Below are 25984 nucleotides of genomic sequence, written 5' to 3'. Positions count from 1 at the left end.
AGGACACTAAAGTAAGTTCTTTGAATAACAACTTAAATTCCTAAAAGTACTTACCTAGGTACTTAAAATTACTTATTTACTTACGTAAAAATACAAAATTATGAAGTATTTTTTGTGCATCACATCATCAGTGTTCATAAACCGTAACAGTTTTGTGTCCACCAGTACTGGTATATGAACCGGTATCAAAGCCTTCTACAAGTTGTGTATCGCGGACAGCCTAAGCTCTTTTCATTAAATTGTCAATCGTCCTCCTTAAGCCATACTGGCCAGTCAAGTTTAGGAAATTAAAAATAAAATTCGAATAGAGAATATTCTTTAGTGTTGCTAACAGTGAGTGTACCGGAAGTGAGTTGAGAAATTAAAAACAAAAGCATTTTAAAAATGAATTCTAAGGCACTGATTTGTTTTGTAATTTTGTCAGTGATTTTTGTCACCGGCAGTGATGGTAAGTTTGTTTTACTAATTTTTTAATTAAGTACCTATAGAGGTATTTTTAAAAGACTTCGTGTTATTTTTCGATTTTTTGCGAATTACCTAAGTACCTACCTAATAGTTCTTCAATCGATCAGGACATTGATAAAATTTACACTGTTCTTTGATTGGTAGCTCAATAATTCGTTCGCATCTCACAAGACTCGCGAGATCGATAGCATACAAAGTCGTTATGAGAACAAAAATAATCATAAAATCATGATAAAATGAAATCCTGAAAGAGCCTGGACATCTATAATACCTACAGGAAAACTAGATAAGTACCACCCGCAATAGACCAGCCTGGAGGGAATTGGGATGTGGTCCAAGCTAGGAATATGAAAGGAGCTAATCAACTTATGTACTTATATGCCTCAAATGGGAGCCACATACATCTAGCCACAACACTCAGACTTTCGCCTTCCTCATCCAGGCTTGTGGCTGTGCAGGCCAGGCCACCTGTCTAAGGGTGACTACTGTTCTATTCTTATCTAGGTATTCTGAGGGAGGGAATTGAAGCTCCTGTACGTGGCTCTCTCGAGTGGAACCTTTGTACATACCCCCTAATTTCAGCTCAGCCGGCCTAGGGGACTACATTACCCAATAGGTTTTTAATACATGCCTCTTGTATCAATATTTAGGTGTAACGGACAACGAACCATCGAACTATGACATAAGCCGCAATAGCAAACTAGGAGTCGGTGAGTGAGACATCATGACCACTGTCACCCCCATCAACCATATTGTCACCATCGATGTCACCGGCTTTGTCATCAACGTCTTCATCAATGTCAACCATATTGTCACCATCGCCACCGCCTTTGTCATTAACGCATTCTTTAGTTTTATTTTGTTAGCAATATAGTTTTACATATTAAAAACAATCATTGCAGTGAATGTTATCTCACGTAACTAACTAAATCTGAAGCGTCTGTAGTTGGGCTAGCTTCAGTGATGGTACCTGCTCTTCTGATCATTGAAATTAAGCAGCACAGACTTGACATTCAGACCGATTTCAAGTGCTTTTCAGTTACGAAACCGACAGTTGGTGTCATAAATAACCGAGAATTTGACAGGGCATTTCAAAAGTATCTAGTACTTATACGTAAAGTAAACATAATTCCTACCAAGTAATCCATTTCTCAGTCACTATACCTACTGAATTAATGTAGGTTTACTTCGCTAATTAAGGAAACGCTACCAAGTAAATCACATAAGTAATATTATTATATAGTTATGTGTTTCAAAATACCCGACTACTCAGTAGCAAGCGCAATAATAGTCATACATAAAGATATAATAGGTAATTACCTCAAACCTGCCAGAAAAACAGATCATAATATTATTTCCTTGACATCTATCGACCTTAGTAGAAGCGGCAGCACACAATAGATCACAATCTTTGTTTTAAAATGAAGTTGTTAATTAATTAAGTAAGTACTTAAATTTGTTATGCATACGATTTTGATTTAATTATGTACGCAACACGTAAAATTATGTCCCTTCCATGAGAATAAGTTAATCTATGGTGTCATATACCTATGTAAGTATTCGAGTTGTTATACGTTATACACGCATTTTATAGTTTTTACCATAAGTAAGCAGGTAATACCTACTTACCACATTCTGTCCAGAACAACAAAAATAGGTCCAAACATATGAAAAAAACAGAACAAACAACAGGTAGGTATAGGATAGGTTAATAATACCTAACATCAAACTCAAACAATATAGCTGTGTAAGGAGATAGTTCAAGCTAGGTATTAGGAGCTATGCGGATCTCTTAACTCTTCAACTCTGAAGCTGAATTTTGCATAAAGAAGTATATTTTACAGTAAGTACCCGGTAAACACCTTCAACTTAGCCAAACCATAATCATCATCGGCATTACAACGCTGAAAACATCACCGCTGCCTTCACTCTCGCACTTAACCGACCACCACATTGCGCCACTAACCATCACCGCCATTTCACCATCACCATCATTTGCCAACAGGTCTCGGCATAAGCGACATCGTTGATTTTTTCCTAGGCAACAACAACTACGGCAACTACATCCCGGACTATCCGGAGTATCCTGGCCAGTACGGAGGCCAGTACGGAGGCCAGTATGGAGGCCAGTACGGAGGCCAGTACCCCCACAAGCCGCAGTTGCCAGGCCCGCCCGGGGCGCACCCCGGATGCCCGCTCTGTGACTCGTCGGTCTACAGTTACTGCTCCTACAAGCAGTCCCATGACTCCTGCTGCTGTGATGGATCTCAATGTGAGTGCGCTGTTTGTTAGATTTGAGTGAGTGTAATGAATGTCGGTGTGGATTTTGTATTTTATTCATAACCTCGCCCAATACGTATATACCTATTTGCTTGGAAACAAAATTAAATGCATTTTCGTCTTAAACATTGACTTGATACTTCCATTGCCTCCAAATCTTGGAAGAACACAAAGAAACTCGACCAGACTTTTTTTAACTCAAAGCACTGATTGAATCTACCAATGTTTTTTTAATCTCAGATACTATTTTGACATAATTTTCTGAGATTAAAAAACAGACTTAAGACGTAAAACGCTTCCGTAATTGGAAGGAGACCCGAGCCCCAGCAGTGGGGTCGTGATGGGTTGTGAATGTTGTGATGACTGTTTAAATATTAGCTCACCTTTAGATCCAGTCGTCCCAAACTCTTTCACCATCTCATACTCCTAACCCTCCACAGACAACCTCCCCTTCAGCTGTCGCAAGGCGGACTGCAAGTTCCTGTACGCCAACTCGTGCCAGGAGTACAACCTCATCAGCTCGTGCTGCTGCGTCGATCTGGAGAAGAGTGCGGCGCCGCAGGCCGCGTTTGTGGCGCCTGTTGTACCTGTTGTTGGATAGGAGGGGGAAAAGAAGGGGAGATACGTAGATTAAAGGTCTAGATAGACGGAACGCATTTCAACTGCAATCCAACTGCAAACTGCACCTGAACTGCAATTTGCAGTTGGATTGCAGTTGAAATGCGTTCCGTCTGTCGTCTGTCTAGACCCAATAAAAGAGATCTCACATTTTTCTCTTGTAACAACCTAGTGGTTTAAGATTATGACAAAATGTAGGTACGGTTAACAAAACAGATAAGTGTACCCCCTTTAGTACGGTCAGGTGCAAAGAAACCGGACAACAATGCTTCTGAGAGGGGTCAGGTTTCGCTGCCATTTAATACTAAAAGTCTCAGATAAAAATTGAGATGAAGAAACCTATAGAAATAATATAATTTATTAAATTACGTACTTAAATAATAATAAAAAATTAGAGCTTGTGTCTATGTACCTATCGATTAAATATTCTTCAACACATCTGTTATTTTTAGGATCTAACTGTTTGTATGCGCTGGGGGCGGTATAAGTACTTATCGTTTTTGTTGATTTTTAATTTAAATTGCTCAATAAGAATATGCAATCTGTAATAAAACGCGAGAGCTACATAAACTTAATATTAAATTAATTAAATATGTATTAAGTTAAACAGTTTGCAGTTTTATTTTACCAACATTTATTAAATTTGTACAATAACAAAATATCATCGAACTGGTGTCAGCCACGCAACGGAATGCAATACCCTCATACTTTAACACACAAAACAATGAATTAATCAATTTATTTACGTGAATAAACTTGAGTCCAAGTCATAGAATTATTATAAAACTTCTATTTGTCTTTTCTTCAGTCATTACTTTTGGATGTTTTCACGATTTCAACAGCAGATTGTTTATACTATATTATTATACTTTCGTTGCATGGAAAAGTGGGAAAAATTACACATTTTATAGTCATAAAAATAGGAGGGCATTTCACGCGACATTCAAAATCTGTTGTTGCAAACATTGCACTTATCAAAGTATAAATTACTTATCGTCTCCCATTGCGTGGCATTGTTTTATATACATTGCATTCATTTATATACTGTGCATATTCATAAGATTCATCTGTTGCAAACATGGTAGGTATATAATTATAATAATCACAACATTCATTTTAGCATACATAGCATTGTGCCTATCAAAAGTAATGGCATTAGACAGTTTAATATAGGAGTTATGTATTTACAACGCATTTAGGAATAATTCAGTTACATATTTCACAACATTAACTAAAAAATAACACACAGCTAAAGTAATACTATTACACGTAATTCAGTTTTAAATACAGTGTCTTGTTTATAAATATTTTAACCAAATTGTGCATATTCTTAACGACATAAGTAATTAGATACCTATTTGTGTTCCATAAATATAAGTTACATCCATTTCGTGTAGTATAAGCCATTTTTTATTGCCTCTTTTCAATTTTATGTCATTTATATCTACTGTTTTAGGCTTTTTAAGGTTTGAGCTGTTGAAAGTCTTCGCGTAGGCAAAAAATAATTTTGTAAACCAACCCGAGCACATAAATATTTGTAAGTTAACTTATTATACATTCAAAATAGTGACCACAGCCAATGGGATATGCTCCCAGCCAATGCCAGCACTCTATGCAGTTGCGGAAGCCTCCAGACAACGTCACACCTTATAGAGTGTCCTAATGCCCCAAAATGCAGTCAAGGAGACCTGATGAAATCCAATGATCTCGCAATAAGAGTAGCAAAACACTGGAGGAAGTTAGCTTAGTGCATTTTACACGATAGAAGAAGAAGAAGACCATAGCCAGTTTTTTACGTATAGGTAAAAGGTTAAAAAAACTCATAATTTCTGTCAAGGTCGTGTCAATTCCATAAAAAATGTGCAAGGTGCATTTTTTAAATACTCAATAAATAAATTGAAAAGTTTTTATTTATTAAACCACAGCAAACGAACCACCTGCTTTGGCCCTTGATTTGTATAGTCCCCTACATTCTTGTGCTAAGTAAACTACTTAAAACATAGAATACAAAATGAAAAAAGTGAATAAACGTAGCCACATTAAAGCAATAAAACAAATAAATACAGTATTTAATCAATTCACTAAACAATTACATTAAAAAACAATGAACCAATGGACCACGAACGATGAAAAAATTTGGAAACCTAAAAATCTTGAAACCTAGTAAGGAAGAGGTTTCATTCCTGCACTTGTGTGATAAAAATATAATAATATCATCTTTCTTACGGTTTATGTCAACTTTCACACACAATTTAAATAGTTCAATATAATTAAGTAAGTATATATAAAACTTCCGTGGAAACACATTTTGCGTGAATCTCATACAATATTATATTCATTATCATATATTGTATGTGTTTTACTAAATTTACATGAGACGCACACAAGTTTTATATTGATTCTTTCACAAAAACCTTCCTTTGTTCGAGTCCCACACATTTTTTGCATGAGTCTCTCATGCTGATACCACACTTGGCTATTCGTATTTGATGTTTTCTATATCAGCCAAATACCAAAAATGTTGGCGAATTCGGCAATAATTTAGGCGAATATACTGACCACACATGGCAGTTTATACAAATACGAGTTACCAGCATCAGTAATGTTACATAGAGGGTGATGTGTGTGTCTACTTGACATTGATCCTATTCATGATGGTGGTGTAGGCCAGGCCGAGAGCCCAGGACACCTCGTGGCCGTTGACCTTCTTGTATAGCTGTTGAGAGAGAAATATTGTGGTGAGTATAGAAAGGGTAAGTGAATCAGTGTAGAGATCGTGGACTATTGCCAAACTTAATTATTTATGCCGCATACATTTAGTGCATATATACTGATATATGTTGACTGATTGGTTTGCTTATGTAAATCTATCCATTCACATTTTACACACTTGAGCTTTGGCCAAGATGGCGTCTTCACAAAATGGCGCCTCTGGTTACGGAGAGGCAACTCTGCTATGACTCCAGGGGATATTACGTTTCCCTTTTATAGTCATTTACTACTACATCAAATAACCATTTTTCGTTGACTTACCGATATAGGATGGTTCAGAGACATCTTATACGCGTCATTCAGTAGCGTCACTATATACACCAGGTCCATACAAGCCCAGGGCTGCTCGATGTTGGCGCCCCCGCAGGCTTGTTGCGCCGCGTGCTTGTACTTGCCGATTGTCACCTTACCGCCGCGCATTACGTCTGGAAGATGATGAAATATTATTTAGAAATAGGGTTCGAATCCGGCTATGTACCTAAGGAATTCTTTAGAAATAAGTGAAATTAAACCAAATGCTCTTAGGGTGAAGGAAAACATCGTTAGGAAAACCTGCACATCTAGATTTTTAGATATGTACCGTAAGTGTATAGTGCTAAATTAGGATCCAGCTATCTATCAAGTGAGCGCAAATGTACGGGGAAAAGTATGTACGGTCAGCTGCATAAGTAGCTATACACTTATGTACCTTGTCAAACTACCAACTAAATAAAACGTCAATGTTTGAATGAATGAATGAATAGGCACCTTGTGAGTTTGACAAGGTAAAAAAGTGTATAGCTACTTATGCAGATGGACTGTACAGTTATGGAGGGGAAGTACCAAAAAAGTATTAGCTAGTCAGTTCACGCTGAATGCTCAGTCAGTATGAGGATATTAGGGATAAAGTGTGACTAGTTGAAACAACTATAGTCTACGCAGTTTGAGGTTCCCACGGACAACTAGAGCCGCAAGTTGAAAAAAATATAACTTCCGTTTGAAAGCGTTATTCTCAAAACTGTCACGTTTCACGCCCCCTCTTCATGCTAAATTCGTGATATTATGCGATGGTTCAAGAAAATTTAGTAACATGATGTGGGTGACAGGGCGTGCAACGTGGCAGGTTTGGAAAAAATAATCTCATTTGTTTTTCAATTGGCGGCGCTAGTGGACTTCGGCACCTCAAGCATAAAAAACAAAGCAACCCACTCACCAATCAACCCAGCATCGGCAGCCACATCATAGAAGAAGCTCATGGCGGCGACACTGCCCCGCGGCGGCTCCTCGGGCTCCCAGTCCAGCGTGCTCTTCACGTACTGCGCCACCAGCAGCCGGCACGCCGCGTGCTGCCGCGCCGCCGTCGTCCCGCCCGGGGACAGGCCGCTAGCGGGACAATTGTAGGGTAAACAAAGGGTAGCTCAGTCGGATAAGCGCTCATTTCCCACGCCTGATTAATGTTCCTCTAAAATTTAGATAAGTAAGATTATTTAGAGTCTAAATAATGAATTTGAATTTTCAACCATAACCATTTTAGGAAATGCGGGGTCACACAAACTAGTGTGGCCTCGCTTCACTCGGCTCATTAGGGATTAGAAAGAGCCGGTAAAGTTAGTTTTGCCTCGCTGCGCTCGGCTCTCTAGGCTTTGAGGAATACCGGGTTGAGGTGTATGGCCTCGCTTCGCTCGCTACGGTTTAGAAAATGCCGGTTAAGTTTGTATTACCTCGCTTCGCTCGGCTCTCAAGGTTTTGGGATATGCGGGGTTGGTTTATATGACCTCGCTTCGCTCGGCTCTTTAGGGTTTAGAAAATTAAGGTAAGGTCAGTATTGCCTTGCTACGCTCGGCCCTCCAAGCTTTAAGGAATGCAGAATTGAGATGTATGACTCTTTACGGTTAAGGAAAGGTTTTGTTTTCAATTAGCGTCGCTATTTATGCTAGCTGTGAACGTTAAAAAAGGGTTAACCCCATTAAATCCTCACCTGACAACAATCTCCTTGTTGGCATAAGACCACCGCTCGTCAGTGACGATGGGGTCGACACACGGCGACGTGAAGTGCGTGGTGTTGGGCGTCTTGTTGCCCAATTCAAGTAAAGTTTTACAAAACCAAATCGCGCGTGATGGCATATTTATCTACGTAGATAAAGATGCCACGTCGCGGCGGTCTGCTATCAAAGCGTTTTTCACACCATTCGAATGAGCGTACCATCAAATTGATATATCCTATTCTATATTTTTTTCAACTAATGAAACTCTTATAAAAAGGGTAAGCGTAATATCACATTTCAAGTGACTTTAAAATCTGACATCTTAATGAAGTTGTCCGATATTTAAGTCACATTGCTCACCTGACGACAATCTCCTTGTTGGCGTAAGTCCACCGCTCGTCGGTGACGATGGGGTCGACGCAGGGCGACGTGAAGTGCGTCGTGTTGGGCGTCTTGTTGCCCAGTTGCAGGATGCCGTACCGAGCCGCGTACAGACCCAGGCCTAGGTAACTGTGGAGGTAAAGAACAGATAGATAGATAGCCGAAGTATTATTTATTTGTATGTACACAAACAGAAAATAAATTACAAAACTTGTATACTAACACATAGCTTGCATTAATTATGAAAATATTCATAGCTGAGAGCTATTGCTCTTTTCATATCTACGGAAAATGTATTTCTAGGCTTTAAAATGCAATTAAATTCATCAACTTCTTAAACTATGTTTTGTTACAATGTTTTATGGACATGGTCTGAAATAAAATTTTATTCTATTCTATTCTATTCTTAAACCAGGTTTGTGAAAATTACAGTTTGAATTATTGATAATCGATAGATAAGCGATACTGCTTATTTTGAATTGTTGATTTCTAAAGTGTCGATCATGGTACGATAGCTCTGCTCGGTCACCTGTGGAGATGCTAACCCCGCCGGTGGCCATCGTGTCGCCGCCCAGCAGGTCTAGCGCGAGAGACACTCACCTATGCTTGTACACGGAGATGTTAACCGGTGGGCACGCACTTCTCGGTTTAGAAACTTAACTAGCTCGTTTACTTGTGCGTATAAACAAACAGCAGGTCTAACGCGGGAGACACTAAGCCCTCTGCTCACCTGTGCGTATACACGGAGATGTTAACCCCGCCGGTGGGCACGGCGTGGCGGTCGCCGGCGGGCACCCTCGCCGCCAGCTCCTCGTCCAGCTGGTACGTGATCTGCGTGGAGCCGCCGCCCAAGTCTAGAGCCGCCATCGTGGAGCCGCCCAGCAGGTCTGGAGAGAAAGAAAGCTGTTTTATTGTGGTGTTTGGACCTTTTTAAAAAGAAGTTTGTTGATATGTTTCTTAGTCTACTATCGCCCACTGTTGAGTATATGCCTACTTTTTTGTACACGCAATTACATAATTATCATTATATATCACTGTCCATACTCTTTTTCATGTTTTACTCTATAAGTGCACAGTAATATTATGCCGATTAAACTTACATCTAAATAGTTTGATCCAACTTCGCTTTACGTGATATATCGTGTACCGTGTGATGGGAAATAACTTGGGGATTTCAGAATTAAATATTTCCTCTTCAATGTCCAATCTATCTGAATCAGATAATTTATTTTTATTCTACCATCCTATTAAGTCAAAGTCAAATGTTTTTATTCATCGTATAAATATAAAATTTTCTGATGAACGTCCATTTTTACAAAATACTCTCTGGTATACTGGGTGGAAATAACATTTATCAGCGAATCTACAAAAAAACAGTGGTTCCATTGATGTTAAATATCTAACTACTCAACTACAAAATGTCGACACCAGATGACCCAATTTATAAAAACATTTAATTTAGAATTTGATCAAAATATTTTCGCATTTTGTTTGTTAATATTCCGATGCGCTGTTAAACGTGCATATTTCGTTTATGAGTAATTTGGTGCTATAGTCACAGTAACTGTTCATTGCTCGTTAGTGTATATTCTATTCTATATTTAGTAAACTCACTGTGCAGTAGATTGACGGTGTACCAGATGTAAATGCCCTCATCTGCTCCATCCATGATCTCCACCGAACTGTCGCCGTCTGTGTTGTAACCTAATCTGAAAGTTGAAAAAAATATCATGTAAATTATCATACTACAAAGTCATACGACTGTGCTATTGGGCTGTGACTGTGTCTAGTTTTATTCTAGACAGTGCTATTGTTAAATTATCATAACTAATGTCTTCTATCGAATCCTTTTCCTGTAATAAATCGTCATAGCGTATAGACCTGGCGTATAATTAGCCGCCATCTTGAAAATCTAAATTCAAGATGGTAGAAGTAAAATGGCGGACAATCACGATAGCTCTTGCTGTCTTTAAGTACTGTCTATTCTACTAGGCATATTTTCCTCGATGACTATATATCTTCCACTACGACTTACTTGGCTATAGCGGCTCTGACGGCCACTATGAGCCCATCGGCCTTCTCCCGTGGCAACAGGCGTAGTCCCGCAGTGGCTCGCACGATCAGAGGCGTGTGGGCTCGCTTGTCTTCGGGAATCAGGAATGACGCCTTCTTTATTAGTTGCACTATTGAGTCTGCGCCCTGGAAGTGAGAATTTAGAGTTTGAGATTAGTCAAGAAAGTGAATTTTGAGTGGTTTCGGGGGAATTAAATGGTTTTAATGTGTAGAGTAGACAAAACAGATAGATGTCCAGTGAAAAAGTTTGATCCTAAGAGACATATATTATGTGGAAGATAGAAGTCACGAATATTATAAATACAGGGTTCTAAGCGCATTGGCATATTTGTTAGTTCTTTCTTCTTCTTCCCGTGTTGACAACTAATAAATAATTGATGAAATACTAACAAAATCACTAAATACTACTTTTCGACAACATTTTTTCTTGGAAATTTCAAGGATGTCGGTCAAATTTACTTGATATTTTATATACATATAATAATGATAAAACATCCAAAATTAAAATACCTTCTCTGGCTCGTCGGCGTATGACGACAGGCCGGGTTTGGACTGCTCGAAGTATTCATCTTCTAAATCCAGATTCACTTGACCGAATACTGAAACGATACAGAAATAAGAATTAGTTAATTAGTGTTTTTAATCACGGGTACAGTATAGCTAAAAGACGTTTTTTTCTAGTCCATAAGGCGCATTATTATTTAATCCAAGATGGCGGCTCGTCGACGTTCTAAATTTAAAATGGCGGCTCGTTGACGTTTTGAATTCAAGATGGCGGTTCGTTGACGTTCTAAATTCAATATGGCGGCTTGTCGACGTCCTAAAATTTAAGATGGCGGCGTATTTCAGACACTAAAACACTTCCGAATGTGCAACACACCTGTGAAGGGTACCCGGAACTTGTACTTGAGCACGCGACAGCCCGAGGAGCCCGCGTCCCCCAGCGCCGCGTGGTGATGCTCGCGGCGGCGCCGAGCGAGCGCCCGCCAGCAGACGACTCTGTGCCGCCGCCGGGGATGTTACATGCTACATACCAGCGTTTTATCCTTTTCTAGATCTCTAAGCTGCCATGTTGGAATTAAAATTCAAGATGGCGGTGTTTTCTAGCGGGAGGCAGCCTTTTCTAGATTCTAAATGCCGCCATCGAGAAGAGTGTTTACTAGCAGCCAACTTAAAATTTAAATTCAAGATGGCGGCTCATTCTTAATTCAAGATGGCGGCGCTCTATTACGAGACGTAGCCTTTTCTAGATCTATAAGCCACCCTCTATTCTATTCTATTCTGAGAGGAGGCGAAGTTCCTGTACGTGGCTCTCTCGAGTGGAACCTTTGTACATAAGCCACCCTCTTGGAACTATATTTACTAGCCGCCATCTTATAATAGCATTTTGAAGCAGAAAGAGGTATTCTTAAGATACATAAGCATAACATTTTAAATCAAGATGGCGGCTCGTTCGCGTGCTAAATTCAACATGGCGGGGTCTATCACAAACCTGTGAAGGGCACCCGGAACTGGTAGGCCAGCACGCGGGAGCCCGAGGAGCCCGCGACGTAAGCTTTTCTAAAACTATAAGCCACCATCTGTGCCGCATCAAGATGCTAAATGTCACCATCGAGCAGAAAAAACTGTTTACTAGCCGCCATCTTGAAATTTAAATTCAAAATGGCGGCTTGTTGACGTTCTAATTAGCGACGTTTTCTAGCAAAGAGTTCTTTTAGGTTCAATAAAATTTAAATTCCAGATGGCGGCTCGTTGACGTCCTAAAACTGAAGATGGCGGCGTCATTAAGAAACAAAAAGCCCTCCGAACCTGTGAAAGGCACCCGGAACTTGTAAGCCAGCACGCGGGAGCCCGAGGAGCCCGCGTCCACCAGCACCGCGTAGTGATGCTCGTGGCGGTACCCGAGCGAGCGCGCCAGCCCGTCCAGCAGACGACTCTGGCCCGCGAATAGACCTGCGGACAATGGTAGTTAGATAAATATGTAAAAAGAATGATCAAAATCGGTCGGTAAATGGCGGAGATATCGGTGGTTACATAAAAAATACATACAGACGAATTGAGAATATCCTCCTTTGTTCAAAGTCGGTTAAAAATAAATAAATACACTCACAAGCAGTGAAAATTTTTCAGAGAGAAACGCTCCAAATCACTACTAAACGGAAAGACTAGATTAATTACGCCGTCTGCAATATTGAAGAACATTTAACAGCGCATCTGAATATTATCAACTATTAACGTACTGTATAAGTACAAATTTTAAAGTAAATGTGTAACTTGCCCTGAATGAACTGCAAATGCAATACATATCCCTCTGCATAATATACAAGAAGCTAGCTGTATTGTGTATATGGTACCTAAATAATAAAAGTATACTGCATACTGCTTAACATTATATGCGAATAGCTGTTCTCGCGAGCTTCGCTTCGCCTTAAAAAGTTTTCCAATGGGAATTCCACGATAAAAGGTAGCCTATGTTCTTTCTCAGGGTCTAGACGATCTTTATACCAAATTTCATTCAAATCCGTTCCGGTAGTTTTGGCGTCAAAGAGTAACAGACAGACATATAGACAGACACAGTTACTTTCACATTTATAATATTAGTAAGGATAACTAACCTGAGATCAGACAAACCATGAAAACGTACATGGACCTGAAGCCTTCCGACCTCCATCCATCCATTTTGGAAAACTTCATTTCTTTAACACTTTTAACGTACGGTCGCCTGCGCCTAAAAGTATACAGGCGGAGTTTTTAAAATAGCGATCTTAAGCTCACATGCTGCCCAAGCAGATCCACATAAACACCACTGCTACACACATCACACACAACACGTCCCCGGATTTATAACAGATGTAGCTGGTCCCTTCATCATCAGGGATCGCTATTTTAAAAACTCCGCCTGTATACTTTTAGGCGCAGGCGACCGTACCTATATAGTTACTTTTGAATAAATACCTAATAATCTATTTCCACAGAATATGTGTCTTGGCTAAAGAGTTTAAACTATAAAATAATAAAGCATCTATTTAAAATAGCTACATCGAAAACAAGAATCGTATTTTTATTATTTATTTTAGACCAGTGATAAATGAAACCAGTTTTGATTTGACATGTGACCTTTCGCTTCATGCAAAGGTCTTTCTATCCTGCACTGCTATTGATCACGATACCAAACATCATACCTAGTATGTTTCCATAAAGTTCTAAAGTTCTAATTGGTAAAGTTCTATTTTCTTTACAATAATCATGTTATCACTCATGTGACCAAGACTAGGGCGTGCAAAACCGGAAGGTTTTCAAAACCGGTTTTGAATTTTCGGTTTTCAGCCTCAAAACCGGTTAACCGGTTTTTCACCGGTTTTGATATTACTTATATATTTTTGTCATACAGTACTAATTAAACAAGGGACCCATATTCTTAGAAAGAGATATCCACAAAACATACGAATAAAACATTTTTTATGATATACTTATCTGTTTTTAATCAACCATATGACAAATTAATAATTTAGTGAACAGGAAAAAAAGTTAAATAAGAATTATCATAGTACTTACTGTTATCACATCTACAAAAAGTGTGTGGCACCTTAATGGTGTTTTTATATCGTTCTGTTATCATCAATAATTGTATATTTTAAACATACAGGCAGATTTTGAAAAAAAAAACATTTATCGTCTGATTCTTACGACCACTCTATAGTAGCAGTAAGATGATGAATGTTTTTTTGATGTATTACAGATTTGTTCATATCAACGCAACGAAAGAAAGCCTAACTCATTGATGAACACGACTGCATTTGATTTGAAGTCCTCAACACTTCATGAAAAAAGTCCATAACGTCGAATGCAGTCCCCGCACTTGGCCTAATTATATTTTCAACAACGGTCAATGCAGTCCTGTTTTACCTAGAGTTTGTATGAAGACCACCTTGTTGTGCTTTATTGGGCAAGATTTCAACGTTATAATTATGTGCACCCAGAGTACCTTTTTTTCACACAGCAATAAGTTTTTATACATCAAAAAGTGTGAACTCACACGCACACATCGGTCACTGACGTCGTGTTTGCTTTACTGCGCCTAGGCAGAGTGCCGGCATGTGCACCAGAAAATCGTCACTCAATTTCCATACAATATTTTAGTGCTTTTTTATGAGTTTCACCATTAATCTAGTGTCCATGCGTGTGCCAACCGATATACAAATTCTTTTATTTTTAGAGTTTATGGGTTCAGCTTCTAATGTATGTAAAAAAGTATATAAAAATACGATCAAAACCGGTGAAAACCCGGTTTTCGGTTTCCGGTTTTGAACTCTCAAAACCGGTTATGAAAAACCGTGAAATATTGTCCGGTTAACCGGTTTTTGGAAAAACCGGTTAACCGGTTTTGCACGCCCTATGACCAACACAAGAGCTTGACTATACCCCATTTCAACTAAGATGCTCCTGTGACGTTATGAATACTTTTGATTTTTGTCGTAGTCGTATTCAATGAAATGTAGGTAATTAATAGACACAGATGTGTCATACAGCGCTGTGGCCTTATTGTCCACAGCACATGCTGAGCTGGTGACTTTTTGACGCTCTGGACACCAACCCGTTGTGTTATTAAAATAATAAATAAATATGTGGGGACATCTCACACACGGCCATCCGACCCCAAGCTAGGCAGAACCTGTGTTATGGGTGTCGGACAGGGACAGCTGATATATCTACACAAATAGATAGATAGATAGATACTAAATATAAATATCAACACCCAAGACCCGAGTACAAATATTTGCCTTTAAACAAATATCTGCCCCAGCCGGGAATCGAACCCGGGACCTACGGTTCAGTAGTCAGGGTCACTAACCACTACGCCATTCGGTCGTCTATTGTTTGTTTTGTTTCCAATCGATTTGCATTTGTCAGGTACCTCCCGTTTGTTACTGTTGCTTTTATAAAATAAGTTTCGGTAAGTAAGTTACGGTTGCTTTGATAAAAGAAGTTACGGTAACTAAGTTACAGTTATTTTTATTACATTTTAGCGTTAAGCATAACTAATATTTTTATAGCATGTCAAGACACGTGTACTTAATCGTTTACCTACAATCGTTTATACAGGGTGATGAAAAAGTGGAAGTTACAATAAGGAAAGGGGTGACTCAGGGGGTCAGAAGGGCTATTACGGGGCGCAAAGTTCTCCGTCGCGCTCGCTCTTGAGGCTGCGCGATGTGAGTGAGCGCCATGCAAAACATATGTCACGTCTTAAATGCGCCCCGCGCTACTAGCCCCGGTCATTCTGAACAACCTTCGTAAAGTTTACACACACATCACGACCCATTACGTCCCCACTGCTGTGGCACGGGTCTCCTTCCAATGAAGGAAGGGTTTTAGGCCTAGTCCACCACGCTGGCCAAGTGCGGGTTGGTGGACCACAACACAAGCAAGCTTGTGCTGAGAGAGTTGTTAAGTTTACGACTTATGAAAATTAGCGTTGAAAAATTGAGATCAATAAAACTAATACTTAATAGCTTACCCTCGCCTGAAGTATCATTTGCTTTTATATCTTCACCAAAGGTCTTTGTTATAAGCACACAAAATAGAAAGAAAACCTCAAAGTTTAAGGAAAACATTGTTATCCCACAATGTTACATTAACTACTTAACGTCAAACTTATCAATTTATATCGTTTGTAGTTATTACTATAATTATAAATAGTTTGATAAAATTAATTAGCTAAATATAAACTTGAAACTCTAGCCTCGGACTGAACACGTCCACAACCTCAAGAAGTCAACACAAGATTAAACTTAAGCTTGTTATTTCATTTTGCTAATTAGTCATCTTGTAGGTTTGTTTGCTTATTAACTAATAATTCTACCACACGCTTTGTGCTCTCGTTGATCTATATGTGTGGTTTAGTTATGGTTTAAAAATAGATAATAGAATAGAATTCATTTAAAACCACATAAATCAGGCATACAAATACCTACACCCAAACTAATCCTAACTAATATCCTAACTAATATTATAAATGCGAAAGTAACTGTGTCTGTCTGTTACTCTTTCACGCCAAAACTACTGAACGGATTTGAATGAAATTTGGTATACATATGGTCTAGTTTTAGGCGAAGCGAAGCTCGCGGGAACAGCTAGTACTTACATAATACATAGACACAATGCACAATAGGCGGCCTTATCGCTGAGAGCGATCTCTTACAGGCAACCTTATATATAACGTATTATTATTTGAGGTTTAAAATAGTTTAATTTCCATAAGAATATTAGATCAAGATTCAATTAAATATTAATAATAATCACCTAAGTTACGAAATTTGAATCCCGGCTTTGCCTCTTATTTGTCTGGAGTCTAGACTAGACAAACGCAATGTTTGTTTTAGACTTTCCGGAGTCTTGGATGATGCTTAAATAAATATAAAGTTAGAAAACCCGACAAACGAGGGGTTATGCTTGACTTATTAGTCAACTTCATTCGACAAAGGAAAAATGAAAGGCGTGGTAACCACCAATACTGACTTAAAATCTACCAATAGATAGGTGAAGTGTTGATATTATTATGATACACCCTAAATTTGACCTTTAATCAACTATTATTTGGAATAAACTACAATTTGAGGTTCATAGCAATACCACGATGATAACAGACATACCATTTTCAATGCGTATCACTGAGGTCCAAAATCCACGGATACCTATTTATATTGCCTATAGGTTGCCTGTATGACATCGCTCTTAGCGATAAGGCCTATTGTTCAGTGTTCCTAGTATATAAGCAGGTATTTTTTGTACGTGTTGCTATTAGTGGTGACCTATAAAGTCATATTCTATTCTATTCGAAAATACATAAGTTAGGTACAGTAAAACTATAAAGTCTTGAAAACGGAAGTGGATATTAACTTATTGTTACAGACCGTATTTAATCGATGTATTAAATTTATTCAAAGACAAATCCGTTAAAAAACCTTTGCCAAACGGTATTTTATTTTTTAAATGTACCTATGTAAATGTAAATAAATAACTGATAATGATAAAAAAGTCTTTGCAAAATAGCACTCTTTTAAGCCTCGTATTCACTAGGCGACAAATCGTCGCAGAACCTGTCTAGGCACATGTCGTCTACGTGTCGCCGCGACGTGGCTCTCTGTTCTGCGACGTCGCACGCGACTATACAGCGACATCTACGTGTCGCAGAATAGGTTCCATGTTTTGGCTTGTCAGGACTTTATACTTGAAATGTACTCAAAAGCTCACGTACCGGTGAAGTATGTGGCGCAGACGGCAGCTATGATGAGCACGACAAACACCTTCCGCAGGCGGCGCGGCTGCGCGAGGCTGCGGGCCCGGGGCGCGGCGGCCGCCGGCGCACTATCATCTTTCAACTGGAACGCAAACACACATTGTCAGGTCCTGTTGGCCATCCCAAATACCGCTGGAGTGATTTTTTTTTAATGTGGGGACATCTCACACACGGACATCCGACCCCAAGCTAGGCAGAGCTTGTGTTATGGGTATCGGACAGCTGATATATCTACACAAATACATAGATAGATACATATTAAATATAAATATCAACACCCAAGACCCGAGTACAAATATCTGTCTTTAAACAAATATCTGCCCCAGCCGGGAATCGAACCCGGGACCTTCGGCATAGCATTCAGGGCCACTAACCACTACGCCATTTGACCGTCCAATGATGATGAAGTCGGCAAGGAGCTTCGCCAACTACATGCAGGCGACTGCGCAGGATAGAGATCAGTGGCGACCTCTTGTGTCTGAGGCCAAGATCCACTTCGGGTTGCCGAGTAAGTAAGGTCCTGTTGCACAATGTCTTGATAATGGCTTCCCCTTGGGATGGAATACATGTGATTATGTATTAGACAGTGAAAGCATCTCTTTTATCGAACAGGTAACCATTGTCCAGATATTTTGAAGCAGAGCCTTAATGCCAGTTTCAATAACTGAATCTATCAATAGCTGACAATTACTTTCATATGATTTTGACAGGTTGTAACTTTTAATGTGTCAAAAAATATAATTATAAACCTTTTATAAACAAACAAAAAACCGGACTGCACGCTAAAAAGATGAAAACAAGCCCTAATGTTAATGGAAAGTATCGCAGGCAGTGACCAGGAGATGGTTCACCATTTAGCTGAATGTTACTTAGGAACTTTGTGTGGCGGTCAAGTTGGTCCCCGCCTGCGATACTTTCCATAACATTGGGGCTTGTTTTCATCTTTTTAGCGTGCAGTCGGGTTTTTTGTTTGTTTATAATTATATTTTTTTATTTGTAACTTTTTAGTTGTTTTTATCTTATGAAATTTTATGTCAGTAGTCGGGTTTTATTTTATGAACATTTTATATTTCAATTATTTTGGTTTTGTGATTTAAATACCTACAATATGCATATTTTTGTAATGTGCTTCACAAGCCCTTTCATTTGATACCCTACATACCTACGGCATTGTTGGAAAAATATTATTTTTTCGATCATCACTTTATACAATCGAAAAACATTAACCTCCTCCTTCGGCAGTCGGGTAAATAGTATGAAAGTAACTACCAGTCATCAGTAGATAGAGTTATTGAAAGTAGCATTGAGGATTATAAACAGGATGTAAGGTTATTAATGGTCAATATGCCTGTCCTCTACCAAAAATTCATATGACCTCAACCTAGAGCCCCCTTTAAATGGTGTCACTCCAGTAGTCTTCAATTTATTCACAAACCTAATCCAAGTAATTTGGTACTCCCAAGATCATTTTGTTGACTATCCATATCCATGCATAACACAGACCGTAGCTAGGTTTTACTCAAAAAATGATCTCACAAGTAATGAAAAAGTTACAGTCACATATGAAGAAAAATTCACAATGCATTAAACATTTTAATAGCTCCCAAGTGTAAACTAATAATCCATGTAGCATATAGTTTAATAACTATTTCCTAATGGAATTGCCTTCAAATATCTATTTTAAAGTAAAAGATAAATGTAAAAAAGCAACAGGCAAATTTATATTTAGATCTCCTAGTAATAAGGGTCTTTAAAGAAAGGAATAGCTAATAATGTTATCTGTTATCTTGAAAAATTATCTGAGTATTTGCATTTGAAACAGTAAATGTTAAATACTTCTTTTTGTAGGTTATAATTATGTAAAAATATACATTTTCATTATAACCAGTGTGCAAAACACTTGTATAGTGATATTCTATGTATTTTAAATGATTTGGCCTCACATTTAGGAAGATACCAGCTGTACCCACGAGCTTTGCTTCACCTTAAAAAGTTTTCCGATGGGCATTCCACAATAAAAAATTGTCTATGTGTTAATATAATGCTGGGAATGCTGGGGTTCAACTCCTAGGAAGTCCGTTGGGATCTAAACCTAGCTATAATGGCATGCCTGCGAGGAGAGACGACATTCACCTGACAGCTGAAAATTGGCTGCCTGGCAGGTATGTGGATACAGGAAATTAAAAATATTGATTTTATTTGCTCTAGAAATCTCCCTTTTAAAGAGCTATTCTTGACTTTGTGGATGGTAGACTAGACTAGCGTTTAACCTTCTTAGGAATTGAGTTCCACAAATGATGGATGTAAAATATGCAAAGATACTTTTGCCAATTCTAACCTGTGAGACCGTCTGTTTATTATATTTAGCTATGTTTTATTTATTTATTACTAGCAGACCCGGCGAACTTTATACATTGAGCTGACAATTTTTGTCAGTACGATATACCTAAGCTTTAAAAAGTGGTTTATTTAGTACTTACAACGAGTTTTTAGAAAAATCTAGCTTACCTCTAAATACCTGTAAGTACTGAATTTGCCCATAACGGCCAGATATAAACATCACAACCGGTAAATAAATGAGGCACAACTTTAGTTACTCATGCTTAATACTGTAAAAACGTAGTTAAAAATACTACACATATTTTCACGATTTTTTATGTTGTCGTGATTTGAAATGAAAAATTTGACTGACAATGACAAAATGACAATCTGACATAAAGATGTGACATCTGACATGCATCTGACTGAATACACACAGAATAAACGTCAAACTCGTATACTCGATAACCATAATAAAGCACGAGTTTATTAAATCGCACTAAAATAAAGGGATATTACGTACAAAAAAAATGGTAAAAAATATAGTTTCGTTTCGATCTCAGTTTCGATCCACTAGATATTTTTTAACTGAATCCCAATAGCGTGGTGGATAAATAAAGTTGTACAAGAAAAAAAAAATTGAAAGTTTTCAATTTAATAGTTTGAAACTATAAAATTTTTGAACACACCCTAAAAAAATAAGACTGCTGTATGTAAATACTACAGTAAAATACAATATATACTTCAGTAAATGCAGTTAATTTAAAAGGTATGTATTTTAATTGAACCATAACGCAGATATATTTTGTATTAGGTATATTTACCTTTTTAGAGCGACCAATGAACATTTTAAATTTGAGGTTAAAAAACTAATAAGTAATTTTGATTTGATAACTAACCTTCCTTTGACGTATTTCACTCATGTTTTAACTTTTGTATTCGGCCACGGCCAGTAATAATATCACAATTTTTTCAACCCACTGCAACAATTTCTTTATTTTGAATACTAACTTTATTTACTATCGCAATTTTATTAAGGTCGTCATGTATGGAATGTTTCGATACGTCCAAAACACGCTCACCACTAACGTAACTCCGGTATCAACTGTTTCTCAAACTTTACTTTAGTACCATTTGCCTTGTCACTATGATAATGCATTAATCTAACCATAAGTGCTTATATATACCGATGTAGAGGTAGTTACCTACGTAAATAGTGCTCTTCATAAATATAAATACTTACTTAACTATTATCTCATTGATATTAAATATTAGTAAGTATATACTTATCAATATCTAAATTATATTTTTATTAGTGAATACGTTTGGATTATTTAACTACACTCTAATAGGTAGGTAGTTACGTGTTATACTTACATGTTTTTGAATAAATATATTAGCTTATTTTTACCAATGTACCGAGAACCATTATATACTTAGTTACCTATACCTAATTACTGTAAGTACCTACCTAATTATTATAGGCATATATTTTTTATATTCTAAACTGACGACGATGAGTAAAACAAATTTTTATCATGACTTTAGCAATAGTTCTCATACACTCATGACTGTTTAAAATTGTTTTAACACTATTATGTTTTCTATTTTCTGTAACTTTTCCTACGCATTTTCCTCGCTCCAAGTAGGTTAATGGGTTCTTATAGTTAATCTTTTGTATGTATCTACTAGTTTTGGACTATTAACCCTCACATAGCCCTAAACTGTAACCATCCGTTGTAAAGTTCTTTCCTCATCAACATCATTATCTCATAGTTATGTGCGCAGAGTGCGAGTTCAAGGCCAACCACGATAGACTGCCGTCTCAGAATAGACTACAATTTGTCATTTTTATCTCTCTGGTTTCTAACCGGCCAACCAATCGAATCGGTGAATTTGTTTAGCGGCCGATCATGTTGTCTGCTATGATAAGATTATGATGCAAAAATATTACTGTAGGCTCATCCACAGACAGTATTAAACTAAGCAAATAGAAGCTAACTTATTAATGGAGAATCTTGTTAGGAACAACATTACATAGGTACATCGTAGGTACACGTAAACAAATATCATAGAAGCACATAGAATAATATGTATTTAGTTACATGCCGCTAAACAAGACATACTTACCTACATAATTTCAGATGATTCCACAAAGCAATGCCACTTTGCTAGAACAGTTGAAACTGTATGGGGTTGGCCATAGAAGTTACGACGATGATCTTTTTGCTGATGAAAAACCTCCGCCAAAATTCGGCATATATGACGAGGATGACGAGAACTTATGCCATGAAGTGTAAGTTTATTTTCAAAAACACCAGTAAAGTTTCTTAGTATAGTGATTAAATCATAGTAGTACCTACCAATCATCATGAATTATCATGATCTGTTCGATCGATTAGAATTATCATCAATTATCAACTTCTATTTTTATCCGTTCTTAATGTGTGCGTCGTAAGAGTCAAATTTAATTTTAATTTGAGTCAAATATGTTTTGCGTGATATACATAATATATATGGATATTAATTATTTCCCATAATCCCAATCCTCGGATTTTGTTGTTTCAGGGTTAAATCAGTCTGCCACATACCGGGCTGCACATTTTCGGCAGAATCCCTCTTAGACTTCGAGAATCACTATAACACGTCCCACCGGTATTCGTGCAGCCAATGCAAGAAGATTCTTCCCTCGCCACACCTTCTGGACTTGCACATTCAGGAGAGCCACGATTCCTTCTTCGCCGTACTGGCAACACGAAAGCCATCGGTAAGTTCTTGACTAAATGCCTCAAGCCAATATGACACCGACTTAAATTTTTTTTTTTTTCAAAACTCGTATATGTACTCGGACATCCATCTCAAGTTAGTCTCTTTGGTTGTCCATTAGACCTTGATCAAGGAAACGTTACTTACATTTAGGTACGCTACCCTCCAACCCGGATACATGTCCTCATATTACAAAGGTGGCGATTTGGTAGCTACTAAAATAACAAACTACATATAGGTACTTACAGTTGTGTGTTTTGTTTTGACTTAAAAATACTTATTTCTTTTTCAGTATTGTTGCTACATAGAAGAATGCAAAGAAAAATTTACGAATGCAGAAGAAAGACTCGATCACTGCGTGAACGTCCATCGACTCCCGAAAGACTATCGATTCGATAGGGTTCAATTAAAACTTCCGAGAGGGAAGAAAAATAAAAATAAACAAACCAAAGAGGGAGGCATGGAGGTTGACTGTAGTAACACATCGACACAACATGCCGAACTTAGAAATGAACCAAAAAAGTTCTCATTTGTTAATAGTAAACAGAAAGCCTTCACAAAGTACACTGGAAAGAAATTTACAGATGAGGACAGAGAAAATAAAGATAATAAACATGTTAACATTGACACAGCCATGGAAGAACTCAAAGAGAGTTTACCGTCGTAACCCAGCCAAGTACAAATATACCCCCAAAATTTAAATTGTAAAGATTAGGGTTTTGTGCATTTTTATTTGAGCAGCACACTACGTACCTACTATCTTATGAAAAAAGGCTAAGAACAAACTGAGAGACATACTTAAAATCTGCTCATAAGACTGTGTCTTGGTATATTTAAGAGTAAATAAAATAAATATTTAGACGACTTAAAATTTTATTTAACATTTCGATTGAACACCGACAACATACAACATTTGAATAAATAATTAAATATAGTTTTACATACATTAGCATAGCGCCTACAAGTGCCTATGTAAAACATGTAATATTTGTAGATAACATGCAAATAAACAAAATTATTCTTAAGTTAGTGTAATCCCAATTAATTATCGACCACCATTCATTTGCAAGTAAATACTCTATGAAAAAATATTCCTTGGAAAATCACTGAACAGAAAGATACAAGTGGCTCTAAAATTTACTAATTCACACATTACACGTACATGAGTAAGTTATCATTTGCAAAATTCACCACTTGGTTCAGGTGTTCATGGTCTACTTGGCTTTGCCCTGTGCTGCTACGGCCTCCATGGCTTTCTTGACGGTTTCCTCGTCACCCAGGAAGACCATGGAACTGACTGGCTTCATGTTCTCATCCAGCTCATAAACGAAGGGTATCCCGGTCGGCAGATTCAATTCCATAATGGCAGCGTCGCTAAGTTCTGAAATCATTAATTTATTCTTTTTTTAAAGTAGGAATTTAACAATAAAATTATAGGTAAGTACCTACTATAGGTACAGTAACGGTTACACTGTCTTGTTGATAACGTAACAGGTTTGGAGGTGGCAAATCGAATTGAATAACTAGGTATGATTATTTGATTGTAATGTTGTGCCTACCTATTATTTTGTAGAGACATTTTTTTCAGAAATTAGCATATAATTTTCATGTCATATTAGTTCATTAAATGAAGAAGTTATGAGTGTAACAGTAATTAGTCTCACCATCTAAATGCTTGACAATACCACGCAAGCTGTTCCCGTGGGCGGCAATGATAATGTTCTTGCCTTCTTTAATCTGTAAAACAAACATTCAGATAGAAATAGCGTATGTAAAATCTATCATCATCTTCATCACGACCCATCACGTCCCCACTGCTGGGGCACGGGTCTCCTTCCAATGAAGGAAGGGTTTAGGCCTAGTCCACCACGCTGGCCTAGTGCGGGTTGGTGGACAAAAATGGTAAAATCTATGTATACAGAAAATCATCTGCTAACATAACTACCTAATTATCAATGGTAAAGGTTTTATTTATACACAATTTTATTTACCTGCGGAACAATAACATCGTTCCAGTACGGCAGTGTCCTCTCGATGGTGAGCTTGAGGCTCTCAAACATGGGGAACTCCTCAGGCTTGGGGTCGCCGGCGTAGCGCGGGTCGTTCACGATGGTCTCGTAGTACGGGTGGTCCTTCTCCATCGGCGGCGGGGGGGTGTCGAAGCTGCGACGCCAGATTTGCACCTGGGGTTGTGTATTAAGGAGATTAATTTTAAGCTGTTTTTTTTACGTAACCAGTATAGGTAATATTACAGTGTCCCACTGCTGGGAAAAGTCCCACTTTTTACTTATTAGTATTGTTTTTTTTTTCAAATAAGTAGGTACTTGTTATTGATTTTACACTTTAGGTAGGTATTTAACAGTATTTTCACAACCTAAACCTGCTAAAGGTTCTCAAAATTTGGTTAATTTTAGCTTCAAATGATCTTATTTTGAAAACTATAAACACCACCTTGTTTTTAGAAGCTACTTTTATTGACGATATGATAATAATATATACCTATTATAAGTTCAATAGGGGCTTTAGTTGAAAAATAAATATGTACCTGAGCATCACCATATTTGGCTGCAGTCTCAGCCTTATTCAGTCCAGTGAGTCCTCCGTAGTGTCTTTCATTCAACCTCCATGTCTTGTTTACAGGGATATCAGTTTGGCCAATCTCTGTCAGAACAGAGTTTAGTGTGATCTGAGCCCGCTTCAGCACTGATGTGTGGGCCACATCAAACTTGTAACCCTCAGCTTTCAAGGCTTTACCGGCTGACACAGCTTCCTCACGCCCTGATAATAGGTCAAGGTTATAGAGTTGCTAATGTGAGTTATTGTTAAATATACCTACAGATTAGAGGTTAAACTAAAGTGTACAACGGATCACCTTTGTCGCTCAAGTCCGCGTCGAACCAGCCGCAGAACAAGTTCTTCTGATTCCACTCGCTCTCACCATGGCGTATCATAACAATTTTATATTTTCCGGTCATTTTTTACAATTTTTAAGCCGGTCTTAAGAATAATCCTAATTTAAATTCAATCCTTACTTTGACTTTGACAC

General features: G+C 37.9%; 4 protein-coding genes across 9 annotated transcripts; 2 read left to right on the top strand and 2 right to left on the bottom strand.

The window, feature by feature from the left end:
• The first annotated feature begins 181 nt into the window (after window positions 1-181).
• On the top strand, window positions 182-3416 carry LOC105386354. Of its 2 annotated transcripts, XM_038118293.2 has the most exons (4): window positions 186-448; window positions 1116-1175; window positions 2507-2737; window positions 3186-3416. In XM_038118293.2, exons 1-4 carry the CDS (start codon window positions 385-387, stop codon window positions 3344-3346), a joined length of 516 nt encoding a protein of 171 aa, XP_037974221.2. In that variant the 5' UTR covers window positions 186-384; the 3' UTR covers window positions 3347-3416. The 2 variants fall into 2 exon arrangements, with proteins under 2 accessions (XP_037974222.2, XP_037974221.2); XM_038118294.2 differs by lacking the exon at window positions 1116-1175 and having other exon boundaries at window positions 182-448; window positions 2471-2737.
• A 2394-nt stretch (window positions 3417-5810) lies between these two features.
• Window positions 5811-21209, bottom strand: LOC105386376 (nucleoside-diphosphatase uda-1). 3 transcript variants are annotated; one of them, XM_048626435.1, is made up of 11 exons: window positions 21072-21209; window positions 17812-17935; window positions 12363-12506; window positions 11064-11152; window positions 10516-10679; window positions 10095-10189; window positions 9211-9367; window positions 8460-8609; window positions 7328-7497; window positions 6397-6560; window positions 5811-6079 (listed from the first exon to the last, which is right to left on the bottom strand). In XM_048626435.1, exons 1-11 carry the CDS (start codon window positions 21093-21095, stop codon window positions 5993-5995), a joined length of 1368 nt encoding a protein of 455 aa, XP_048482392.1. In that variant the 5' UTR covers window positions 21096-21209; the 3' UTR covers window positions 5811-5992. The 3 variants fall into 3 exon arrangements, with proteins under 3 accessions (XP_048482392.1, XP_048482391.1, XP_048482393.1); XM_048626434.1 differs by lacking the exon at window positions 21072-21209 and adding an exon at window positions 20362-20545; XM_048626436.1 differs by lacking the exons at window positions 17812-17935; window positions 21072-21209 and adding an exon at window positions 13169-13247.
• On the top strand, window positions 20794-23802 carry LOC105395574 (protein lethal(2)k10201). 3 transcript variants are annotated; one of them, XM_048626440.1, is made up of 4 exons: window positions 20794-20941; window positions 22317-22468; window positions 22741-22939; window positions 23231-23802. In XM_048626440.1, the coding sequence occupies exons 2-4, from the start codon at window positions 22317-22319 to the stop codon at window positions 23603-23605; spliced, it is 726 nt and encodes a 241-aa protein (XP_048482397.1). In that variant the 5' UTR covers window positions 20794-20941; the 3' UTR covers window positions 23606-23802. The 3 variants fall into 3 exon arrangements, with proteins under 3 accessions (XP_048482397.1, XP_048482396.1, XP_011565828.3); XM_048626439.1 differs by lacking the exon at window positions 20794-20941 and adding an exon at window positions 21166-21270; XM_011567526.3 differs by lacking the exon at window positions 20794-20941 and adding an exon at window positions 21384-21524.
• Window positions 23803-24152: 350 nt separating this feature from the next.
• Window positions 24153-25913, bottom strand: Pgm (phosphoglycerate mutase). The gene is given in 5 exon segments (NM_001305525.1): window positions 24153-24319; window positions 24603-24675; window positions 24930-25121; window positions 25484-25716; window positions 25811-25913. Coding segments are annotated over 5 exon segments (768 nt in total).
• Between the last annotated feature and the right edge of the window lie 71 nt (window positions 25914-25984).

This window comes from Plutella xylostella, chromosome 16 (genome assembly GCF_932276165.1).
Source record: "Plutella xylostella chromosome 16, ilPluXylo3.1, whole genome shotgun sequence".
In the NCBI taxonomy this organism is placed as follows: Eukaryota; Metazoa; Arthropoda; class Insecta; order Lepidoptera; family Plutellidae; genus Plutella; species Plutella xylostella.
This window is presented reverse-complemented; position numbering and strand designations above follow the sequence as displayed.

Excerpts from the sequence above, each read along its gene's own strand:
- LOC105386354 (XM_038118293.2), top strand. The coding sequence starts at position 385 with ATGAATTCTAAGGCACTGATTTGTTTTGTAATTTTGTCAGTGATTTTT. Across the intron at positions 449-1,115 it reads TTTTGTCACCGGCAGTGATG|GTGTAACGGACAACGAACCA; the intron begins GTAAGTTTGTTT and ends ATCAATATTTAG. Across the intron at positions 2,738-3,185 it reads CTGCTGTGATGGATCTCAAT|ACAACCTCCCCTTCAGCTGT; the intron begins GTGAGTGCGCTG and ends AACCCTCCACAG.
- LOC105386376 (XM_048626434.1), bottom strand. The coding sequence starts at position 20,394 with ATGGGCAAATTCAGTACTTACAGGTATTTAGAG. Across the intron at positions 12,507-17,811 it reads CTGCGCCACATACTTCACCG|GTCTATTCGCGGGCCAGAGT; the intron begins GTACGTGAGCTT and ends CATTGTCCGCAG. Across the intron at positions 7,498-8,459 it reads AACAAGGAGATTGTCGTCAG|CGGCCTGTCCCCGGGCGGGA; the intron begins GTGAGCAATGTG and ends TTGTCCCGCTAG.
- LOC105395574 (XM_048626439.1), top strand. The coding sequence starts at position 21,217 with ATGTATGGAATGTTTCGATACGTCCAAAACACGCTCACCACTAACGTA. Across the intron at positions 22,469-22,740 it reads GAGAACTTATGCCATGAAGT|GGTTAAATCAGTCTGCCACA; the intron begins GTAAGTTTATTT and ends TTGTTGTTTCAG. Across the intron at positions 22,940-23,230 it reads TGGCAACACGAAAGCCATCG|TATTGTTGCTACATAGAAGA; the intron begins GTAAGTTCTTGA and ends TTTCTTTTTCAG.